The sequence below is a fragment of the Myotis daubentonii genome, chromosome 10 (assembly GCF_963259705.1).
Source record: "Myotis daubentonii chromosome 10, mMyoDau2.1, whole genome shotgun sequence".
Taxonomy (NCBI): domain Eukaryota; kingdom Metazoa; phylum Chordata; class Mammalia; order Chiroptera; family Vespertilionidae; genus Myotis; species Myotis daubentonii.
In genome coordinates this window covers 32,615,355-32,634,845 of record NC_081849.1, presented here as the reverse complement: position 1 = coordinate 32,634,845, position 19,491 = coordinate 32,615,355, and the positions used below count along the sequence as shown (strand labels likewise).

Below are 19,491 nucleotides of genomic sequence, written 5' to 3'. Positions count from 1 at the left end.
AAAATATATTTTTATTTATTTCAGAGAGGAAGGGAGAGGAAGAGATGGAAACATCAATGATGAGAGAGAATCATTTATTGGCTACCTCCTGCATGCCCCCCACTGGGGATTGAGCCTGCAACCCAGGCATGTGCCCTCGACCAGGGCACCCTTCAGTTCATAAGCCAATACTCTATCCACTGAGCCAAACCGGTCAGGGCTCCCCATCTTTCTTGCTGAATTTTGAAACAAAAAGTTTAACTTCAATGCTTGCTTGTATTTAATTAAAGCAGTATTGATCTGTAGCCATTTGGAGCTTTAATATTTTACATCACAAATTATGATTTTTTTACTATAAAAACCATTTTATGGTTCCAATCAATAAACTGCTGACTGTAGCAATGACACATTTGTCTTGCAGACATGCTCTGAGAGCTACAAGGGCAAATATCTCTTGCTGCCTTTTGCAGATTACACAATGGCCCTCTTTTGGGTTCTAAGATGAGCACCCCATTTGAATGGATGCATTTTAGAAGGTGAGAGAGCCCAGCTGGCATGGCTCAGTAGATGAGTATCAACCTATGAACCAGGAAGAGGTTCAATTCCCGGCCAGGACTTATACCTGGATTGTGGGCTCGATCATCTCTCTCCTTCTTTCTCTCTGAAATCAGTGAAAAGATATTTTTAAAAATAAAAAATTGAGCGTGAGGGAAGGAATGCCAAGCCCTGGCCCTGAGCTCTCACCTTCTAAATGCAAATCAAATTCCCAGTCAAATTTTGACAGACTGTAAGAACAGACTCTAAATAGCCCACATCTCTGAGGTCCTAGGGGGAAAGAAGGAGATACATGTAATACTTTCAATAATAAAGAATTAATTTTTTTTATGGCCCACATTGAGCATCTAATCCCAAATCAAGAACCTATTCTATATCTGGAAAACAAAGCAAAGGGATGAGGAAAAATATCTGTTCACAAAACTTCATGTTTATTTAATTTCCTACTCTGAAAGCCTTGCTTGATCTCACTTTCCTTGTGTGTCTTGGAAAGAAACATCTTTCCAGTGGTTTTGGTCACACTGAAACAAACCTGAAATACTTTAGAGGAGATGGAGCTATGATTTCTCTTCAGGGAAACAGCATGCTGCCACTTTATCAACTTATACCCAGTAAAGTAGCCTTTCTCCTTAAAAAGATGACTTTAGTGCATTAAAAATTCTTGTTTTAAAAATCAGCTAATTACGGATATTAAAGCACACCCATTAACCATTTACCCTCTTCAACACAGCCTGTGTTCATTTTGTAATGGCTCCTGAGTGTAGAGAACCTGGGAAGGCACATGAGCATTTCTTTAATTATCGTCAGCTCAATCCAGTGGCGTTGGCAGAGCCACATCCTGGGAACACACCTTGCCAGAGGCAGGAGTGTTGTCAGCTTGACCTTCAGCCCAGGGGCCAGGGGGTGGGTTTTGTTATCTAAATCCAGCCAAGCACTAGGAATGAGTACTACTCAGGCCCACCCAAGAATGCACATAATCTCCTTTGTCTTGACCTTTAGTAAAACTTCCTGGTTTTTGCTGTATAAAGTAAACACGCTGTATTGGCTCTGGGTCCCTGTCTCTCCATCAGAGGACATGGTCCCACCCGGCCCCAGCTTTTTCCTTCCATCTCTGTATCTGTCTCTTTCTTTCATTTTTCTCAATCCCTCAATCCCCAGCAGCCCCTACTCAGGAACCAGACCACTCTCTAGCCTCGCTGGATGCAGAAAAGAGAAATATTTACACCTAAGAAACTGAGGCCATAATCCAACAGCCCACAAGGAAATGAGTCATGCCAACAATCACACAATTGAGTATGGTATCAGACCCACCATAGTAGAGCCTCAAAATGTCTGTACAGCCCTGGCCAGTTGCTCAGTGGTTAGAGCATCGGCCTGCAGACCAAAGGGTAGCAGGTGAGATTCCTGGTCAAGGTTTCCCAGCCCTGGTAGAGGTGGGTGCATGGGGGAGGCAGCCAATCCATGTGCTTCTCTCACGTCAATATTTTTCTCTCTCTCTCCCCCCCTTTTTTCCTCCCACTCTCTCTAGAAATCATATCCACGGGTGAGGATTAAAAAACATGTTTGGGCAAGACCCTGAGCAGAAGATGCAGCTAAGCTGTACCCAGATTTTGGACACTGTGAGGTAATAAATGTTCTGCCTGGCCAGTGTAGCTCAGTGGTTAAGCGCTGACCCATGAACCAGGAGGTCACAGTTCAATTCCCAGCCAAGGCACATGCCTGTGTTGTGGGCTTGATCCCCAGTAGGGGGCATGCAGAAGCAGCAAATTGATGATGTTTCTCTCTCATCAATGGATCTTTCTCTCTCTCCCTCTCACTTCCCCCCTAAAAATTAATAAAAAATATCTATACTAATAAAAGGGTAATATGCTAATTAGACCGGATAGACTAGACGTCTTCTGGACGTCCTTCTGGACAAAGCCACAGTGACGGGGGCCAAGGCAGAGGCAGTTAGGGGCAATCAGGCTGGTAGAGGAGAGCAGTTAGGGGAAATCAGGCTGGCAGGCAGAGGGGGTTAGGGGCGATCAGGCTGGCAGGGGAGAGCAGTTAGGAGTGATCAGGCTGGCAGGGGAGAGCAGTTAGAGGCATCAGGCTGGCAGAGGTAGTTAGGGTGATCAAGCAGGCAAAAAGGTTAGGGGTGATCAGGCAGGCAGAGTGGTTAGGGGCGATCAGGCAGGCAGGCAGGTGAGGGGTTAGGAGTTTTTAAAACAAGAATTTTTAATGCACTAAAGTCATCTTTTTAAGGAGAAAGGCTACTTTACTGGGTATAAGTTGATAAAGTGGCAGCATGCTGTTTCCCTGAAGAGAAATCATAGCTCCATCTCCTCTAAAGTATTTCAGGTTTGTTTCAGTGTGACCAAAACCACTGGAAAGATGTTTCTTTCCAAGACACACAAGGAAAGTGAGATCAAGCAAGGCTTTCAGAGTAGGAAATTAAATAAACATGAAGTTTTGTGAACAGATATTTTTCCTCATCCCTTTGCTTTGTTTTCCAGATATATAATTTTGTGCCTCAGGCCTCTAGCATATATATCCTATATAATAAAAGCCTAATATGCTAAGTGTTTTTGACTGTTCAACCAGTTGCTATGATGCACACTGACCACCAGGGGGCAGACACTCTGACCAGTAGGTTAGCTTGCTGCTGGGGTCCGGCGGATCAGGAGTGGGCAAGACAGGCCAGACATGCCCTGGAGCCCTCCCAAGTTCCCTCCCTGGCCCTGATCGTGCACCGGTGGGGTCCCTTGGCCTGGCCTGTGGGGATCGGGCTGAAACCAGCTCTCTGATATCCCCCGAGGGGTCCTGGATTGCGAGAAGGTGCAGGCCAGGCCAAGGGGCCCCACGGGTGCATGAATCCGTGCACCAGGCCTCTAGTATGTGTGTGTGTGTATACACACACACACACCCCAACACCAACACTAGAGGCCCTCACCCGCGGATGCCATGGCTGCAGCCGGGGGCCTCTGCCGCTTCTGCTTCTGCCACGGCTTTGTCTGGAAGGAAGGACGTCCGGTCTAATTAGCATATTACACTTTTATTATTATAGATGCTTTAAAAAATGTTGTTCCAGCCAGTAAGTTTTGGGGTAGTTTGTATGCAGTGATAGATAAATAATATATACCACAGATGGCTTGATTAAATCCATTGGCTATGAGGAAAGGCTTGGTTGTGCTGGTGTAGGCTCAGGGTAGTACTCTGTGTGTGCCCCCTCTCTTGTCCCACAGTGTACGTCTCTGTGTATGTGGCACAGGGGCTGTGTGTCTGACTGGTGTGCCTATGAGGAGGAAGCTGAACAGTGCCACTTCCCTTTCCCGGCTCCTGGAGCCACCACAGTACCTCTCTTCCTGGTTAGATACCCTCCCCTCAAGATTGGGAAGTAAAAATAACATCTCCATCCCTCTGGGAAAACTTCACCAAAGGAATCTGCCCAACTAAACGTTACTTGCTCCCTCAAAGGCAGAAACGAAGAACTTTATCCTTGAGAAGGAGAGTGGAAGAATCTAGTCCTGTGGCCAGAGCAGGACTTCAGAGAACAGGGAGGCTTGACTTTTTACTCACTGTCTAAAGCAGTGGTCTCCAAAATGAGCAAGAGAATCCACTGGGATGAGAGAGAAAATACTATTTTATTTAGAAAATTAAGAAATTTAAGCTTTACCAATATCCACTCTACAATCTGACCCTAGGATCTTCTTAGTCCATGTGGGCCAGCCACATGTCAGGTCAACTTTGAAGGAGCAGTCTGTGGGTGGGCCCGGCACAGAGGGGCAGGCAGTACCCACCACCCCTTAATCCACTACTAGAGTGTCACGGGTGCTCTTGCAGGTTCAAGCCCTGGTTAAGAGGCTGTGCTGATTATATTATCTACATACTAATATTAACCTAAATTAGCCCTAGACAAACGCACAAGGGCCTGAACATTGCTCAGAGGAAGCACAGTCTGAATACTAATATGCAAGCACAGGAGAAGAGGGCAGAGCTGATCTGCTCCTGTCCCTACGGTATCAGCCACGTTAATTGTTGCTTTTCCTCTTTCCCCTTGTAATAAAATTTAGCAAGGAGTTAGCAAAAACATTTAAAAGTATAAAGAAGGTCATTTGAAATACAGTGAAATTTGCCCTAAGTGTACATTGCACCTCCAGATTTGCTAGTGGTGGTATCACCTGCATAAAATATATAAATAAATTATATATGTATGTGTACAAAAATATATTCAACTTTTTACCAATAAGGGTACATTAAAATACTAGAAGCCATGGGTCTACAAGATACTGTGACATTTTCTAACTTAATTATCAGAGGCCAGGAGGACCCACCTGATGAGGGATTACAGAGGGTTAAGAAGAGAGAAAAAGAAGAAAACAAAATAATTCGAGTTTATTTGTCCTCCTCCACAGAACCTTTTCCCTGAAATAGTCTCCCACCAGGCCCAGCTCCTACAACTGAATAGATAGGAACCTTCCCTCCTTTTACTTCCCCAAGTAACACAAAGCTATTTAAACAGATGCCTAAAGCCAAATCAGAGAGAAAAGCAATGCATGCCCTTCACACATCAAAATTTGTAGGTGTTCTCGCTGCCCCAGGAGAGGCTGTTGGGAGGAGTCTTCAGTTCCGAGAGGAAGGCCCACTGCACGCCTGCAGCATGCCCACTGCCGGTCAGGGGGAAGACACTGGCCCTTTCAGCAGGAAGGGCTTGGCTGCCTCCAGGATGTCCAGTTTGGGGTCCAGTGAGCGACCAAGCCCCTCGAGCACCATGATGGCAAACACAATGGAGGCGAAGTTGCTCTCAAGCTTTACCTGAAAGAGAAAATAAGTGGTTCTTCCCAAAGCCCATTAAAATGTAGAGTCTGGATAACCATGTAGCTGTGTGCTCTCACCCTCCGGTACCTGCCCATGTGATTTTACTGTCTACCTGACCCTCTTTTCCCTACCCCATCATTTTACCCACCATCTCATCTACTCACGCAACCTCCCGTCCACTAGTATTACTAAGGAAAAATCTGGGGGATGTGGTATGTACTTTTCTAGGGGTGTGTGTGTGTGTGTGTGTGTGTGTGTGTGTGTGTGTGTGTGTGCATATGACTTAAAAATAATAAAATTAGTATCCCAGCGATATACCAGAAATTGTAAATCTAAATAAGGATCATTCTTCTGACCAGCCACCTTTCTGACTCTTAATCTTATGTTACGATCCTTGCCAAATGCAGTATTTCACTATCGGATTGCAGAACCTCAAGAGAAACAATGGGAAAGGCCATCTTCAGACAAGAATCTTCCCTGCCCTCAACTCCTTAGACCCTTGGCTGACAGTTTTACTTTGAAGAACAACCCAAGACCACACTCCATTTCAAGGAGACAAAGGCCAAGGTGGAGAACTGTGAGGCCGTGTCCCTCCAAGGAACAGGGGCAGGAGGCAGAGGCCACAACAGCCGTGCTGGCATCTCTGAACACACCAGGACAAGAGGCACCTCCTCTTGGGCCGGTCCAGCCTCAGGGTGTTGCACTGCTCAGGAAAGCTGTATAAGTATGACTTAGATGAGTACCACACATCATTCATGTGCACTGAGGAGGGGAAGGGCGTGACAGCTTTCATTAGATGGTGTTTACAACTGTGAATCCATTTTTCTGCAGCTCAGTATCACAGATACTTGGACAGCTAAGCCTTACTGAGACAGACCAACATTGTGACAAAGGGGGAACCTGCTGTACCTAGTTAGTACACAGAAGCAGCACTCTTCATGCTAATGAAGTGGTACCAAAAATGTTTTTAAAAAACGAGATCTCATATAAGAGGAGTACTTCTCACGACCCTGTGGCCACCCATCAGCTTCCCCAGACACCTCCCCTCCAGCCTGGCTGGAGCAGAGAGGCTCAGCTCTGCCAGGGGCCTCACCTTGTGAGTCATCAGTAACTTAAAGACATTCGAGAGAAGGCTGGAAACTTGGAGCTGGAAAAGATAATAAAAATTGACTGCAGAGAGTGCCGACCCACCCTCCCACACCTCCCCAACTACTTCTCTCCCAGGCCCCTGTCCCGTCCTCCCCCAACACCTCGTCCCTCCCATCACACACACACACACATACCAGTGAGTGCAAAGAGACTCTAATTCCAGAAGGACTGCACATGCACGAGCCCAGCTCCCATCTCGAGTATGAGGAGCCTGAGTTCAAAGGCTCCTTCCAGGAAGAGGCCTGGAGGCCCGGCTCACCCAGTGTGTGTCCACCAGCACACACACACCCCATCTGAATAAGGAGATCAGCAGTGCCTGGGTGCCAGCTGCTGCTTGTTCTGAGCTCTGACTCAATCCTGATAGTGTAGCCATGAACTTGAGGAAACGCTCAGTTTTGCTAGAACTGAGTGTAAAATACAAATTGAACTCAAGTCTAAATAAAGGATGTGAACATTAGGTATGTCTTTTGGCCATTCAGAGACCGTCATCCCTCCCTCAAGCTCAGCTGAGCTTGAGATACAGAAGAAGCAGCAGAACAGCTACACCCCAGACAGGCCGGGGTGCGACACTATGTATGTCACGCCCCAGAAGGCACCCTAGGAACCTGGTCAAGGAGCCACTCTTGAGAGTCAGAGATTCCAGTGGGCCTCCTCACATCTGGGAGATGTGGGCAGGTGTTCTTTATCTGTCTTAGAACTCAAACCCCCTCTAGACTTCTCCCCATTAAAAGATCTTCCTTCACTTTGGGGTTTGTTCTCGTCAAGGGCAAGGGCAGTACTCAGGCCCCTGCCCCTCTGTGGCCTGCTCACCTTTTCCAGGGTGATAGTGTTCTTCCTGGCCTGCGTTACTAGTGCGGCCATCTCAGCCTTGAATCGCTCCACGTCCTTGCACTCACTGGCCCGAGCGTGATGCAGGATGAGCTCAGCCACTCTTTGGCCCTGGAAGATACAAAAAAAAGAAACTTGGTAGAGCTGGGAGGGCACAAAATTAGATGATATGCCTACACTCCTTCATATCCTAGTTGTTTCCACCTAGTTCTTCTATCCTGACCAACCAGCCTAGCCTCGGAGCCAGGGCCACCAGGACCTGTCACCAGGCTGGACCAGCCACACTGTCGGCACGGGCTCCCTTCCGGCCCCAGCAGAATCCCCTCCTCACCGCCTCTGTGCTGCAGGCTTCTCACTCCTCTGCCCAGGACACCTTCTGACCAAAGCCTCCATGGTCTCCCCAAATACCCACTGCTAATGCCTTTCACCTCCCTCCTCAGGCTGTGACCTTCTTCGTCCACCCAAGCCTGGCAGGGGAACATGCCCCACCCTACCTGTCACCGTGGCCCAGGCTCAAGCCTCTGCCCCCTCAGAAGCCTCCTAAGCAGGAGCTGGCCTTCCTAGTGCCCACTGCACACTTGTTGAAGAAGGAAGAGAAACTACCACACAAACTGCACGACTACACGACGGCATTTGGGAAGGAGGCATTTCTTCCCATCCCAAGTCATGAGCTGCTTGGAACTGGCCTCAGTCACGGGCACCAGCACCTTCTGACTAAAGACCAGAGATGCTTCTGTTAGGAGCACCCGTGGCAAACGGCATTTACAAGAACAAAGGCTGAAGAGCCCTAAAGTTCTCAAGAGCTTCAAGGATTTGGGCCCAACTCTCAAGAGCCCAGTGGGTCTCACCTGCCCCATTGCTACGGCCATGAAGACTGCGTGGAAGTTCCTCAGATCAGCAGCCCGCAGCTCAGCCACAATACCAGCATCCAGGAGCACCAGGCGCAGTGGGCACCGGGCAGGCGTCATGGACACCACCAGTGTGTCACAAACATCCGCCTGCTGCAGCCGTGCCTCTTGGCTCTTGGAAAGACCATCGGCACCCTGCACCAGGATGTTCCCAGGGTGAAGGTCCGCATGGACAAAGTTGTCCACAAATACCTGGAAAGAGAGCAGCACTATTCAAGGCTAAATCAACCCTCACCACCCCATCACCACCAGGAAAAAGCTTCCAGGGTGATGGTGTGTTCCCAGTGATCCATGGCAGAGAAGTGTGCGTTTGATAAACTAATTCACTGTCTAATGACATCAGTTCAGAATTTGTATAGGGACAGGACAGGTTGATGTTTTCAAGAGAAAAGTTATTTTCAAAGTAAAGAGCATTAAAAAATATTATAGGAAACATGAAAGGTTGCAGGTCAATCCCTGGTGGGAGTGGGTACAGGAGGCAACCAATCAATGTTTCTCTCATACATCAGTGTTTCTCTCTCTCCCCCTCCCTGCTCCTTTCTCTCCATTCCCCATCTCTAATATCAGTAAAAAAGCCCTAGCTGGTTTGGCTCAGTGGATAGAGCGATGGCCTGTGGATTGAATGGTCCTGGGTTCCATTCCAGTCAAGGGCACATGCCCGGGTTGCAGGCTTGATCCCCACTAAGGTGCATGCAGGAGGCAGCCAATCAATGATTCTCTCTCATCATTGATGTTTTTATCTCTCTCTCCCTCTCCCTTCCTCTCTGAAATCAATAAAAAAATATTTTTTTACAAAAATAATAATAAATAAAATCAGTAAAAAAAATAAATTTATTTTTAAAAAAATAATTAAAAAAATAAAATTATCTACTTATTGTTTAAAGATTTTCCCCAAATCTCTCTGCTCTTAAAATTCATGGAACTTCCGCCTAGCTGGTTTGGCTCAGTTGGTAGAGCATTGGCCTACAGGCCAAAGGGTCAATGGTTTGATTCTAGTCAAGGTCAAAGGCAGGTACTAGTAACTTGGTTGCAGGCTCCTTCCCGGCCGAGCCCTGGGTCGGCTCCTGCAGGAAACAACCAATTAATGTGTTTCTCTCACATCGATGTTTCTCTCTGTCTTTCCCTCTCTCTTCCACTCTCCCTAAAAATCAATGGAAAAATATCCTCGGGTGAGGATTAACAAACAAAGAAAAATTTTTCATGGAACTTCCCTTCTTTCAAATATTTCGTAAATCAGGCTTCCCCTCCATTACCTCCATTTGTCCACACAGTGACATGTAATAGCAATACTAACCACCACCTACTGGCTGAGAGTCAAGTAGACAAGGAGAAATGGCTTTGAAACTACTAAGCAGGAAAGAAAGCCCCAGGAACTATGATAGACAGAAAGTCAGGTGTGACTTTGGGGAACAAAAATCTGCCTCCCATGAAAAAGAGAAACCACCAGCAATCCTAGAGGGGAAAAAGGAGAGCCCAGTGCAGAGGCACAGAGCAGTTGCTTCAGAGGGGCTCTCAGCGGACTCCTCCTGGCCCAACAGAGCACCTCCTCCTGGATGCAGGCCATAGTGACCCTCCTTAGTCCAGACCCTGGCTTTACTTGACATAGGGAGGCTGCTACCTGGTGAAAATCCTGGGACCCTGACCCAAGCCTGGCACCTTGCTGCCAGCTCATCCCCTCAGGGCCTATGCCCCTATCCTTGACCCCAGGAGCTGGAAGCCCCCATAATCTCCCACTCCAAGGCACTGCTTACTGCTGCTTCTACCCTGGCTACTCCCCACTGCACCCTCCCCTTTACCCACAATGCCCCCTGGAACTTCTGTCAACTGAGCTTCCACTGCACTAAGTGGAAACCTGGCTCTCCCACAACAGCCTCTCTTCTCCAGGAGCCCCTTGGGTGGGGGCTGCTGACCTGGAGCTGAAGGTGAAGTCAGGGCTCCCAGCCCTGAGCCCTCTCTGCAGGAGCGCTTAAGCTTCCACCATGCTGTCAGCTTGCACCCACTACCATCCTGCTCGCCTCGGCCCCTTCATCTCGGTCATATCAGTTCTCTCCTCCCACTCTCGGACCACATACCTGGTTCCTTCTTATCCCAACTCTGCACCCTCTAGACCTGGGCACTTGTCCTGCCTATCTAGCCTAGACCCTGCCATCCATCCCTCAAACACTCTGTGCCAACCACCAGGAAGACCTCAGACCCTCAACAAGTATCTGTATCTTCTTTCTTTGCTCCTGCATGTGAGCTGCTAGCAATGGTGGGTTGCCACAATTACTACTAATGATGCTGATAACTAACATAACATTGCTTAGGATTCACTATGTCCCTTTCTGAGTGCCAACTCATTTAATCATTGTCAGGCCGTCCCCCTCATAGGTGACACCTAGGCTTCCCTCACATGCCAGCTGATCTGAAGCCACTTCCTGAATAAATCCCTGGGCTAGGTCAGGCCCCTCCTAAATGCCCCCTTGGTGCCTGTACCTACCCTGTATATAATTTACTTATTCATGGACAGTCTTCCCACTAAACGGCAGTTCTGTGAACATTGTAATCCTGTCTCTTGCTCACTACTATAAAGCCAGCACTGTCTAACACATAGCAAATGCTCAATACATACTTGCTGAATGAATGAAGGAAGTAGATGTAATATACGATGTTGTCTTAGGCTGTTTGTAGGCAACTAGGACTGGGCCTGGGTCTTGTTCCCCACCCTTCCCATAGCACCTTGCACGGCGACAGAGCGCAAGCCACTGAGAAAGTGCTTAACAAAGCTATAGAATGAATGGCTATCTTGGTAGGCTGAGCTGTTTTTAAAGCAGACTCTACACTGGGCTTGCCCTCCACCCAGTGTAGCTGAGCAGTGTCCCCACCATTTCCCACATGCAATTGGGCCACATGCTGGGCCTCAGCACCCTCTCCAAGCCCATGAGCTCACCATCTTCAGGAGCATGTCGATCCCCAGCCGAGCAATCTTCCTCTTCAAGTCCACGGGAATCCCTGCCTGCTGGTAACTGGACACGGGCACACTCTCCTTTAAGAAGATCAGGGAGGGAACAACTTTACCCTGGACAGCTCTGCTCCTCATCCCCACGGCACACATGCTGTTGCCTTCCCGTCGATTAGGAAGTGACCCAAAGAGTTTTTCCTTTCTTAGACCCACTATGAGTGTGTCCCCCACAAGCTGATTTTAACCTATTTACATTTCCCTTCCATAATACTTCTCAAAGGAAAACAAGTCCCATAGATTTATTAGAGAGGAAACCCATTGACTTTGCCACCCACAGGTAAGGATGTCGCAATGTGGTGGGAAGAGACAGGAACAGGCCCCAGAGAGCTAGTTTCTGGTCAAGAACGAGCTAATAGAGACATGAATGAATTCTGTGACCTTGAGCAAGAAAACAGAACCAAGATGGCGGCATAGGTAAACACTGGAGTTAGCTGCCTCGAACAACCACTTCAAAAATACAACTAAAAGACGGAACGGACATCGCCCGGGACCACGGGAAGACTGGCTGAGGGGAAATTCTTCAACTAGAAGGAAAGAGAACAGCATACGAGACTCAGAGGAGGCGCAGTGCGGAAAATACAAAGGTGCGGAGGTATGCGCGGAGCGGGCTGGTAGCTGAGGGCGCGGTTGTCGTTTTCAATCGGGAGGGAAGCTCAGGCTCTGAGCTCCAGTTCTGGGCGAGTCTCTAGGGACCCAGACTCAAACGGGAGAAGCGGGACTGTCTGGCATCGGTTGGAACGCGAGGGCAGCTTTCTCTCCGAGGTTTGCAGCAGTTGCTGGGACTCTGAGAGGCAGAGCCTCTGGGGACGGGACTGAGAGCAGCCATAACTGCTCCCTCCACCCGCTCTGTTGATCCCATGTGACCCGCCCAAGCCCTGCACAGAGCCATTTGCCAGACAGCCTCAGGCAAAGGCTAGATTAGCACCTCCCTAGAGGACAGAAGTTTTCCCACTGCAGACACAGCTGATTCTCACAGCCAGTTGGCCTGGAGGTCAAATCCCCCTAGTATTAACTACAACAATCAAGGCTTAACTACAACAAGACTGCACACAAAGACCACTAGGGGGTGCACCAAGAAAACATAAAAAATGCGAGACAAACAGGACAAAACTGTCAATGGAGGATATTGAGTTCAGAACCACACTTTTAAGGTCTCTCAAGAACTGTCTAGAAGCTGCCGATAAAGTTATTGAGATCTACAAGAAATCTAATGAGACCCTCGATGTTGTGATAAAGAACCAACTAGAAATTAAGCATACACTGACTGAAATAACGTATATTATCCAGACTCCCAACAGCAGACCAGAGGAGCGCAAGAATCAAGTCAAAGATTCGAAATGCGAAGAAGCAAAAAACACCCAACTGGAAAAGCAAAATGAAAAAAGATTCCGAAAATACGAAGATAGTGTAAGGAGCCTCTGGGACAGCTTCAAGCGTACCAACATCAGAATTATAGGGGTGCCAGAAGATGAGAGAGACCAAGATATTGAAAACCTATTTGAAGAAATAATGACAGAAAACTTCCCCTACCTGGTGAAAGAAATAGACTTACAAGTCCAGGAAGCGCAGAGAACCCCAAACAAAAGGAATCCAAAGAGGACCACACCAAGACACATCATCATTAAAATGCCAAGAGCAAAAGACAAAGAGAGAATCTTAAAAGCAGCAAGAGAAAGAAACTCAGTTACCTACAAGGGAATACCCATACGACTGTCAGCTGATTTCTCAACAGAAACTTTGCAGGCCAGAAGGGAGTGGCAAAAAATATTCAAAGTGATGAATGCCAAGAACCTACAACCAAGATTACTTTATCCAGCAAAGCTATCATTCAGAATTGAAGGTCAAATAAAGAGCTTCACAGATAAGGAAAAGCTAAAGGAGTTCATCACCACCAAACCAGGATTATATGAAATGCTGAAAGGTATCCTTTAAGAAGAGGAAGAAGAAGAAAAAGGTAAAGATACTAATTATGAACAACAAATATGCATCTATCAACAAGTGAATCTAAGAATCAAGTGAATAAATAATCTGATGAACAGAATGAACTGGTGATTATAATAGAGTCAGGGACATAGAAAGGGAATGGACTCACTATTCTTGGGGGGGAAGGGTGTGGGAGATGTGGAAAGAGACTGGACAAAAATTGTGCACCTATGGATGAGGACAGTGGGGGGGTAAGGGCAGAGGGTGGGGTGGGAACTGGGTGGAGGGGAGCTATGGGGGGGGAAAAAAGAGGAACAAATGTAATAATCTAAACAATAAAGATTTAATAAAATAAAATAAATAAATAAAAAATAATATCACTGAAAAAAAAAAAAGAAAACAGGGGCAAAGGGGGAAAAGAGAAGAAAGGGGAGCTAATAAATAATCATTTCATATAGCTTAGTTATTTGTCAGAGCAGCCCACTAAGATAGATTTTGTTATCCCTAATTAATAAATAAAAGAACTAAAGCCCAGAGAGGTTAAGTAACTTGCTCAAGGCTACACAGATAGTAACTTTGGGAGGTAGCATTACTTTCTTGCATCTCATATTACCATCTTTACAAAGGAGGCTGGAGCAGGAGACAGCTAAGGCCAGTGACATGACACAAACACTTGTTGAGCACTTTCTCTGTGCAAACTCTAACTGAGGGCATTTTGCATTGTGTGTCACTGACTCCTGGGAGAACCCCATGAGGCAAGAAGAGTGCCTGCTGTCATAACATGAAGAAACAAGTCGTTCAATAAATAAAGTGGCAGAGCAGATTTTCAAATCCAGAAGGTCTGAGGCCACACCCAGGTTCTCAGCCAGCTCACTATGCTACTGCCCACTTCGGATCACATCTGAAGTCCTCGCACATGTAATCACATGCTCTCTCACAGCTTTTGTCTTTGCAGACTAAAACCACCAAGTGGAGCAGAGACAGCCCAGCTGTGAGTGAAAGGCCCAGCCAGGTAAGTTCTGATTCTTACTTCATACGTTTCCACCAAAACATCCCTGGTGACAAAGGGATGCAGAGGGGTGGGGAATCTGACAGACTTCACGTTCAGGAAGTTGCATTGGAAGTGCTCGAGATTCCGAGCTTCGTAGCGCAGGTCGATCTACAGGGAAGTGAAGAGAAAAGATGAAGGGGTAGTCGGGGCACCGGGATAGCAACATCTGAACTGCCAAAGAGCTAGCAAGTCACAGAGTCACCTGCTTCTCCTGCACAGACAGCTCCCCAGGAGACATGAGAGGAGGCATCCTGTGGCTAAAGGCCTCCCCCCAAACCCCCAACCTCCTCCTGAACTCCTCTAAGCTACAGACAGCAGACACCATGCATTACCTGGGCTTCCCTGCTTCTCCGCTCTTCCTGCTCTGCCCACCCACTTCACACCAGCCAATGGACCCCTTCACCACCTCCCGGGGGTTCAGCTTTGTGGCCTCTCCACACCACTGCCGCCCAGGCCAACACTAGCCCCCGCCACCAACCCCCGCCAACACTCTAACCACTGAGCACACTGGCCAGGACCCCAGCTCTTTCCCTTGATTAAGACTCACTTCCACCCACTGCACTGACACTGCTCTCCCCAACTCACCAAGCGTTTTACTTGCCAGAGTCAAAGGCCCAGTCCCACTTTTATCCTAATTAACTCTAAGACCTCATTCTTCCTGAACCAGTTTTCACTATCCCAGCTTCCACCCCTGCCTCTCAACTGCCCTATCTGGTCTGGGCTTCTGGCCATTCCTCCTCAGGTGCCCCAGAGATGCTGGTATCTCTCAGCTCCTGACCTTCACCAGCTTTTGCTCTTCCTCTCCATCCCCTCACATCCTCAGCTAGTACCTCTTGATGACAGAACCTTGACCTCCACCCAGTCCCCCTCTACCAGTCTCTGGACTTATATTCAAGTCCATCTGGACATTGCCCTGCGGAAGGCCACAGGGACCCTTGAACTCAGTATCTACACAGAATTTACTTGCATACACACCCACATGTACCCAGTCACCTGAGAGTCACTGCAGATTACTCCTTCTCTTACCCTCCACACCCATCAGTGCTCAGTGCCATCAACTCTACAGCCCTAACCACTCTCAGATCTATTCTCCCTTTCCATCCCACTGCCACCCCCATGGTGACTCACAAGAAGTCACCTGAACCCCAACAGAGGCATCTAAGTTGGGCTTCCTGACCCCTCATCTTCCCTCCCCTCATCTTTCCTCTCCATCTGCTGGTGTCCCCTGCTACGTGCAGAATGAAGTCTAAATTCTTTAGGATGACATCTAAGGGGGGGGGGGGTCATGGGTTGGCCCCTACTTCTCTCTTCAGGTCCATCTCTTGTGCCTCCCCCTTCCTCTACTTCCCAAAACTCTGGCTTCACCCAATCTGTTTGGTGCTGAACACCCCAGCCTGCTGATTTACCCCCATCTTTTGCCTTCCTTATTCCCTCTGATCGGAATGTTTTCCCTCCCATTTGGTCCAACTGTAAATACCACTCACCTTTCAAGACCAAACTTGAGCCAAGGGAGCCTTGACCCTCAAGATGGAATGACCACTTCCTCTCTTGAGCCCCAACTGAACCCAACTGAACCTGTGGAGACTCCTACTGTAACTCTGATCAAACTCTATTTGCAAGTATTTATAGGTCAGCCCCCTCTGCCTACAATATATTCCTATGGATAGGAAAAGCTCACTTGTTTTCTTAGTTCATCAGCTTCTCGTTATATCCAAGGACCTAAATGAAGACTTGGCACATTGCTTCTGAAAGTCTGCCAATTTCTGCACTACCAATAGGGAGCCAGGGCAGATGCCTACTTGGAACCTTGATGGCCTCCAAAGTGTATTTACCAAGTCTGGCTACTTAAACAGGTATCCCAAAGTCCTGAACAGGGAGGAGGTCCTTGTCTACTCAAAAGCCCTGGAAACAAAGCAAAACAAGGCACTGTGACTTAACCTAATTCTTCTTATCACCCTAGAGTTCAGCCATTGATTGTGGCACTTAGAGATAATGTTGCATATTCCACCAGGGTGATTTCACTTTCCTCCCAGGCACTGAGGAAGACTGTGTTTCCTGAGCAACCTTGCAGGGCCTGTGTGATTAAAGCTGACCTTTAGACTAGGAAGAAATGATGTTCATCACTTCCAGGCCTGGCCACAAAATCTCTCATGTGGTCCTCCACGGTTTTTTCCCAATTCCACACTGACCCTACATGACACATGTTGTAGATGGCAGTGCCAAACTTGGGAGGAAACTGGGTCCCTGAATAACTGTGGTGTAGAGCTTCCTCCCTCTCTCCTTCAGTTCACCTGCGTGGAACTTTGATATAAGCAATAACCTTGTTGCATTAAGCTACTGAGACTTGGGTGTTCTTTGTTATATCAACTAGTGTTACCTACCCTGACTAACATACCATACTAGATGTGACCTACTGGGAAATTACTCATTCATCCAGCATTTACTAAAGAGCTGCTAATGGCAAGAACTCTCTTAGATGCTATTTATAACCAAGGGAAGGGAAATTCACCTGTTGGACCATGAGCTTCTCAAATTCCTCCACTATCTCAGGCAAGCTAAGCCACTTGATTCCTGGCAAAAGTGCAAGGACTTGGCTGCCCATCTTCATCAGCAGCAGGTCCATTCTCACCTGAGAGAGCAGGCCAGGGTGCAATACCTGCCAGAAAGAGGAACAGTGAGACAGAGGAGGGATCAGGAAGGCATTTAGCCAGGGCTGGGTCGTACCATCAAAGGAGAACCAGCTGGCTTCTCATCAGAGCAAAGAGGAAGTAGTCCCAACACCCAGGATGCTCTTGCCTCCCTCACTCCCGTGTGCCTTCCTTGAGAAGATGCTGAAGGCAGCTCCTCTGCACTGCACTTAGCTTTCCTGGGAAGAATAGGCGGGCGTTTTCTTCCTAAATATATTAAGTTTAGATCAGTGGCTCCCAAAGAGTGCAAAAAAGTCACCACACGGTGCTTGGTGAAAATGTGGGAGAGTTTTTCCCAAGGAGGTAAAAGAGATCATCAGGGATACCTGCTACTCATGTCTGCCAGATACCCTGGGTAGTGCTGAATGGGAGTGGAAAAGTGTGGAGACAAAAAATAATGGAGCCCAGGCAGGGAAGGCAGAAAATGAAGCAAGAAGAAAGGCGCTTCTGTAAAAATGAACACTGCCATCTTGGGCTCGTGTTCAACCTAGTCCAGTGATGGCAAACCATTTGAGCTCGGTGTGTCAGCATTTTGAAAAACCCTAACTTAACTCTGGTGCTGTGTCACATATAGAAATTTTTTGATATTTGCAACCATAGTAAAACAAAGATTTATATTTTTGATATTTATTTTATATATTTAAATGCCATTTAACAAAGAAAAATCAACCAAAAAAATGAGTTCGCGTGTCACCTCTGACACGCGTGTCATAGGTTCGCCATTACCGAGTCCTAGTCTGTCTCCAATTTATCCTGACCCCAGAGTAGAGCAGCTAGATCAGCGGTTCTCAACCTGTGGGTCGCGACCCTTTTGGCGGTTGAACGACCCTTTCATAGGGGTCGCCTAAGACCATCCTGCATATCAGATATTTACATTATGATTCTTAACAGTAGCAACATTACAGTTATGAAGTAGCAATGAAAATAATTTTATGGTTGGGTCACAACATGAGGAACTGTATTTAAAGGGCCAGAAGGTTGAGAACCACTGAGCTAGATGGTGGTTTCTCCACCCGCAGAGGCAGCGAACTCCAAACCCACTTCATTTTCCTTTTATGAGACTATCACACCACCACCTCTCCCTCAAGCCAAGAAACAAAACAGTTTGCACATCATACACACTCAGAGAATAGCCAAGCTAATAGAAGTCCATGCAAGGCAATGTGGGGTGATTGGCAAAAGGGGGTTCCTTACCTAGGACAGCTCCCTGGGGTTAGTGAGATTTCAGAGATGGGAAGGGCCCGCTGAAGACATCAGAGCACTTACTTTCACTGCCACCGGGATGAGGTAATGTGGTTCAGGTAGGTGGGCCGGTGCCGAAGCCTGAGACACAACTGCGTCTGATCCAACCAGGTCAGCTTGAGGGAGAAGCAGCCTTTCTAGAAACGACTGGTCAGCAAGACTTCCTTGAGATCCCCACTCCTTCTCCAGGTGTCCACAGAGCTCTCCCAGCCCCCAACGGGCCCCGGCTTCTGAACAAGGCCGCAGCCCGGAGGCCTTGGCAAGTCTCTGGATGCTGTCATTCTCCAGGAAGACAGGATTGGCACGTGCTTTGTACACTTGGGCCACGCAGCCTGAACCCACAGGTTCCTGCTTCTCAAAGCACAGGACCTTCCCCCAGTCCTCCCCAAAGGCCTGCTGCAGGATGTGCTCAGTGTGGATCCAAGGGTGTGGGGTCACCCGGACATGCAGCTTGGAGAACTGGGCACAGAAAGCCTCTGAGAAAAGGTCTCGCCGGGTGCTGGCCCACTGGCCCAGTTTGATATACGTTGGGCCTGAGGTCTCGGTGGCTTTCAGAAGCAGGTGGAGCCAGAGGCTGGAGATGCTGGGAGCCAGGTAGGTGAGAGGGTAGAGTAGAAGGAGGGGGAAGAATTTCACCAAGAAAGCCCCAGCCCGGAGCCCAATCCGGAGGTACAGAAGGAGGCAGCCGAGCCCCCCTTCGTGGGGGACTCTTTCCAGGGGCCCATTTTCAGCCAGTTCACCCCAGCTGGCCCTTCGCTGACACAAGGGCTCAGGGGCCCCGTCACCAGTGTCGCCACAGACTGAGACGAGTTTGGGCAAAGTGCCAAGCAGAAGCCAACATAGTCTGGAATTTCGTCCAGAGGGTCTTAAAAGACCGAGTTCCTTTCTGAGCTCAAAACCCCTGAGGTGTGACAAGCAGACCCGGACGGAGAAGCGCCAGGGAGTCACCATCCTCTCCGGGAGTTCCACCGCAGAGGCTGCCTGCCCTCCACGTAAAGGGCACCTACCTCTGTGCACCAGGCTGACAGGAGTCAGGACCACAGCTGAGCATTCCACTGAAATGTGGGGCAGCCGCCAGATCCCGCGAAGCTCATGTGCAGTCTAAACCCAGCCCTGCTCCTAATCCGACCGGGGCTGGCCCGCACCACCCGAGGCCGCACAGCGCTCCGGGCCTTAGCCGCAGGGGCAGACGGCGCATCTGTCCCACCCGGCTCCACGCCCTGCTCCCTCCCTCCGAGCACCTGCCCTGGGCCCGAGGCCAGAGGCTGCTGGGGGCCTACGCTCGAGCTGGGCTGCGCCTACGGGGCTTTCAGAACTCGACCCACTGTGAGAACCGGAGGGGCCAAGCCAGACACAAAGCCAGGCCCAGGG

General features: G+C 48.5%; 1 protein-coding gene across 1 annotated transcript; it reads right to left on the bottom strand.

The window, feature by feature from the left end:
* Positions 1-4,886: 4,886 nt before the first annotated feature.
* Positions 4,887-19,071, bottom strand: ADCK2 (aarF domain containing kinase 2). Its single transcript, XM_059711985.1, has 8 exons — positions 18,145-19,071; positions 16,701-16,847; positions 14,171-14,299; positions 11,146-11,241; positions 8,157-8,408; positions 7,291-7,419; positions 6,425-6,478; positions 4,887-5,328 (listed from the first exon to the last, which is right to left on the bottom strand). The coding sequence occupies exons 1-8, from the start codon at positions 19,069-19,071 to the stop codon at positions 5,188-5,190; spliced, it is 1,875 nt and encodes a 624-aa protein (XP_059567968.1). The 3' UTR covers positions 4,887-5,187.
* Between the last annotated feature and the right edge of the window lie 420 nt (positions 19,072-19,491).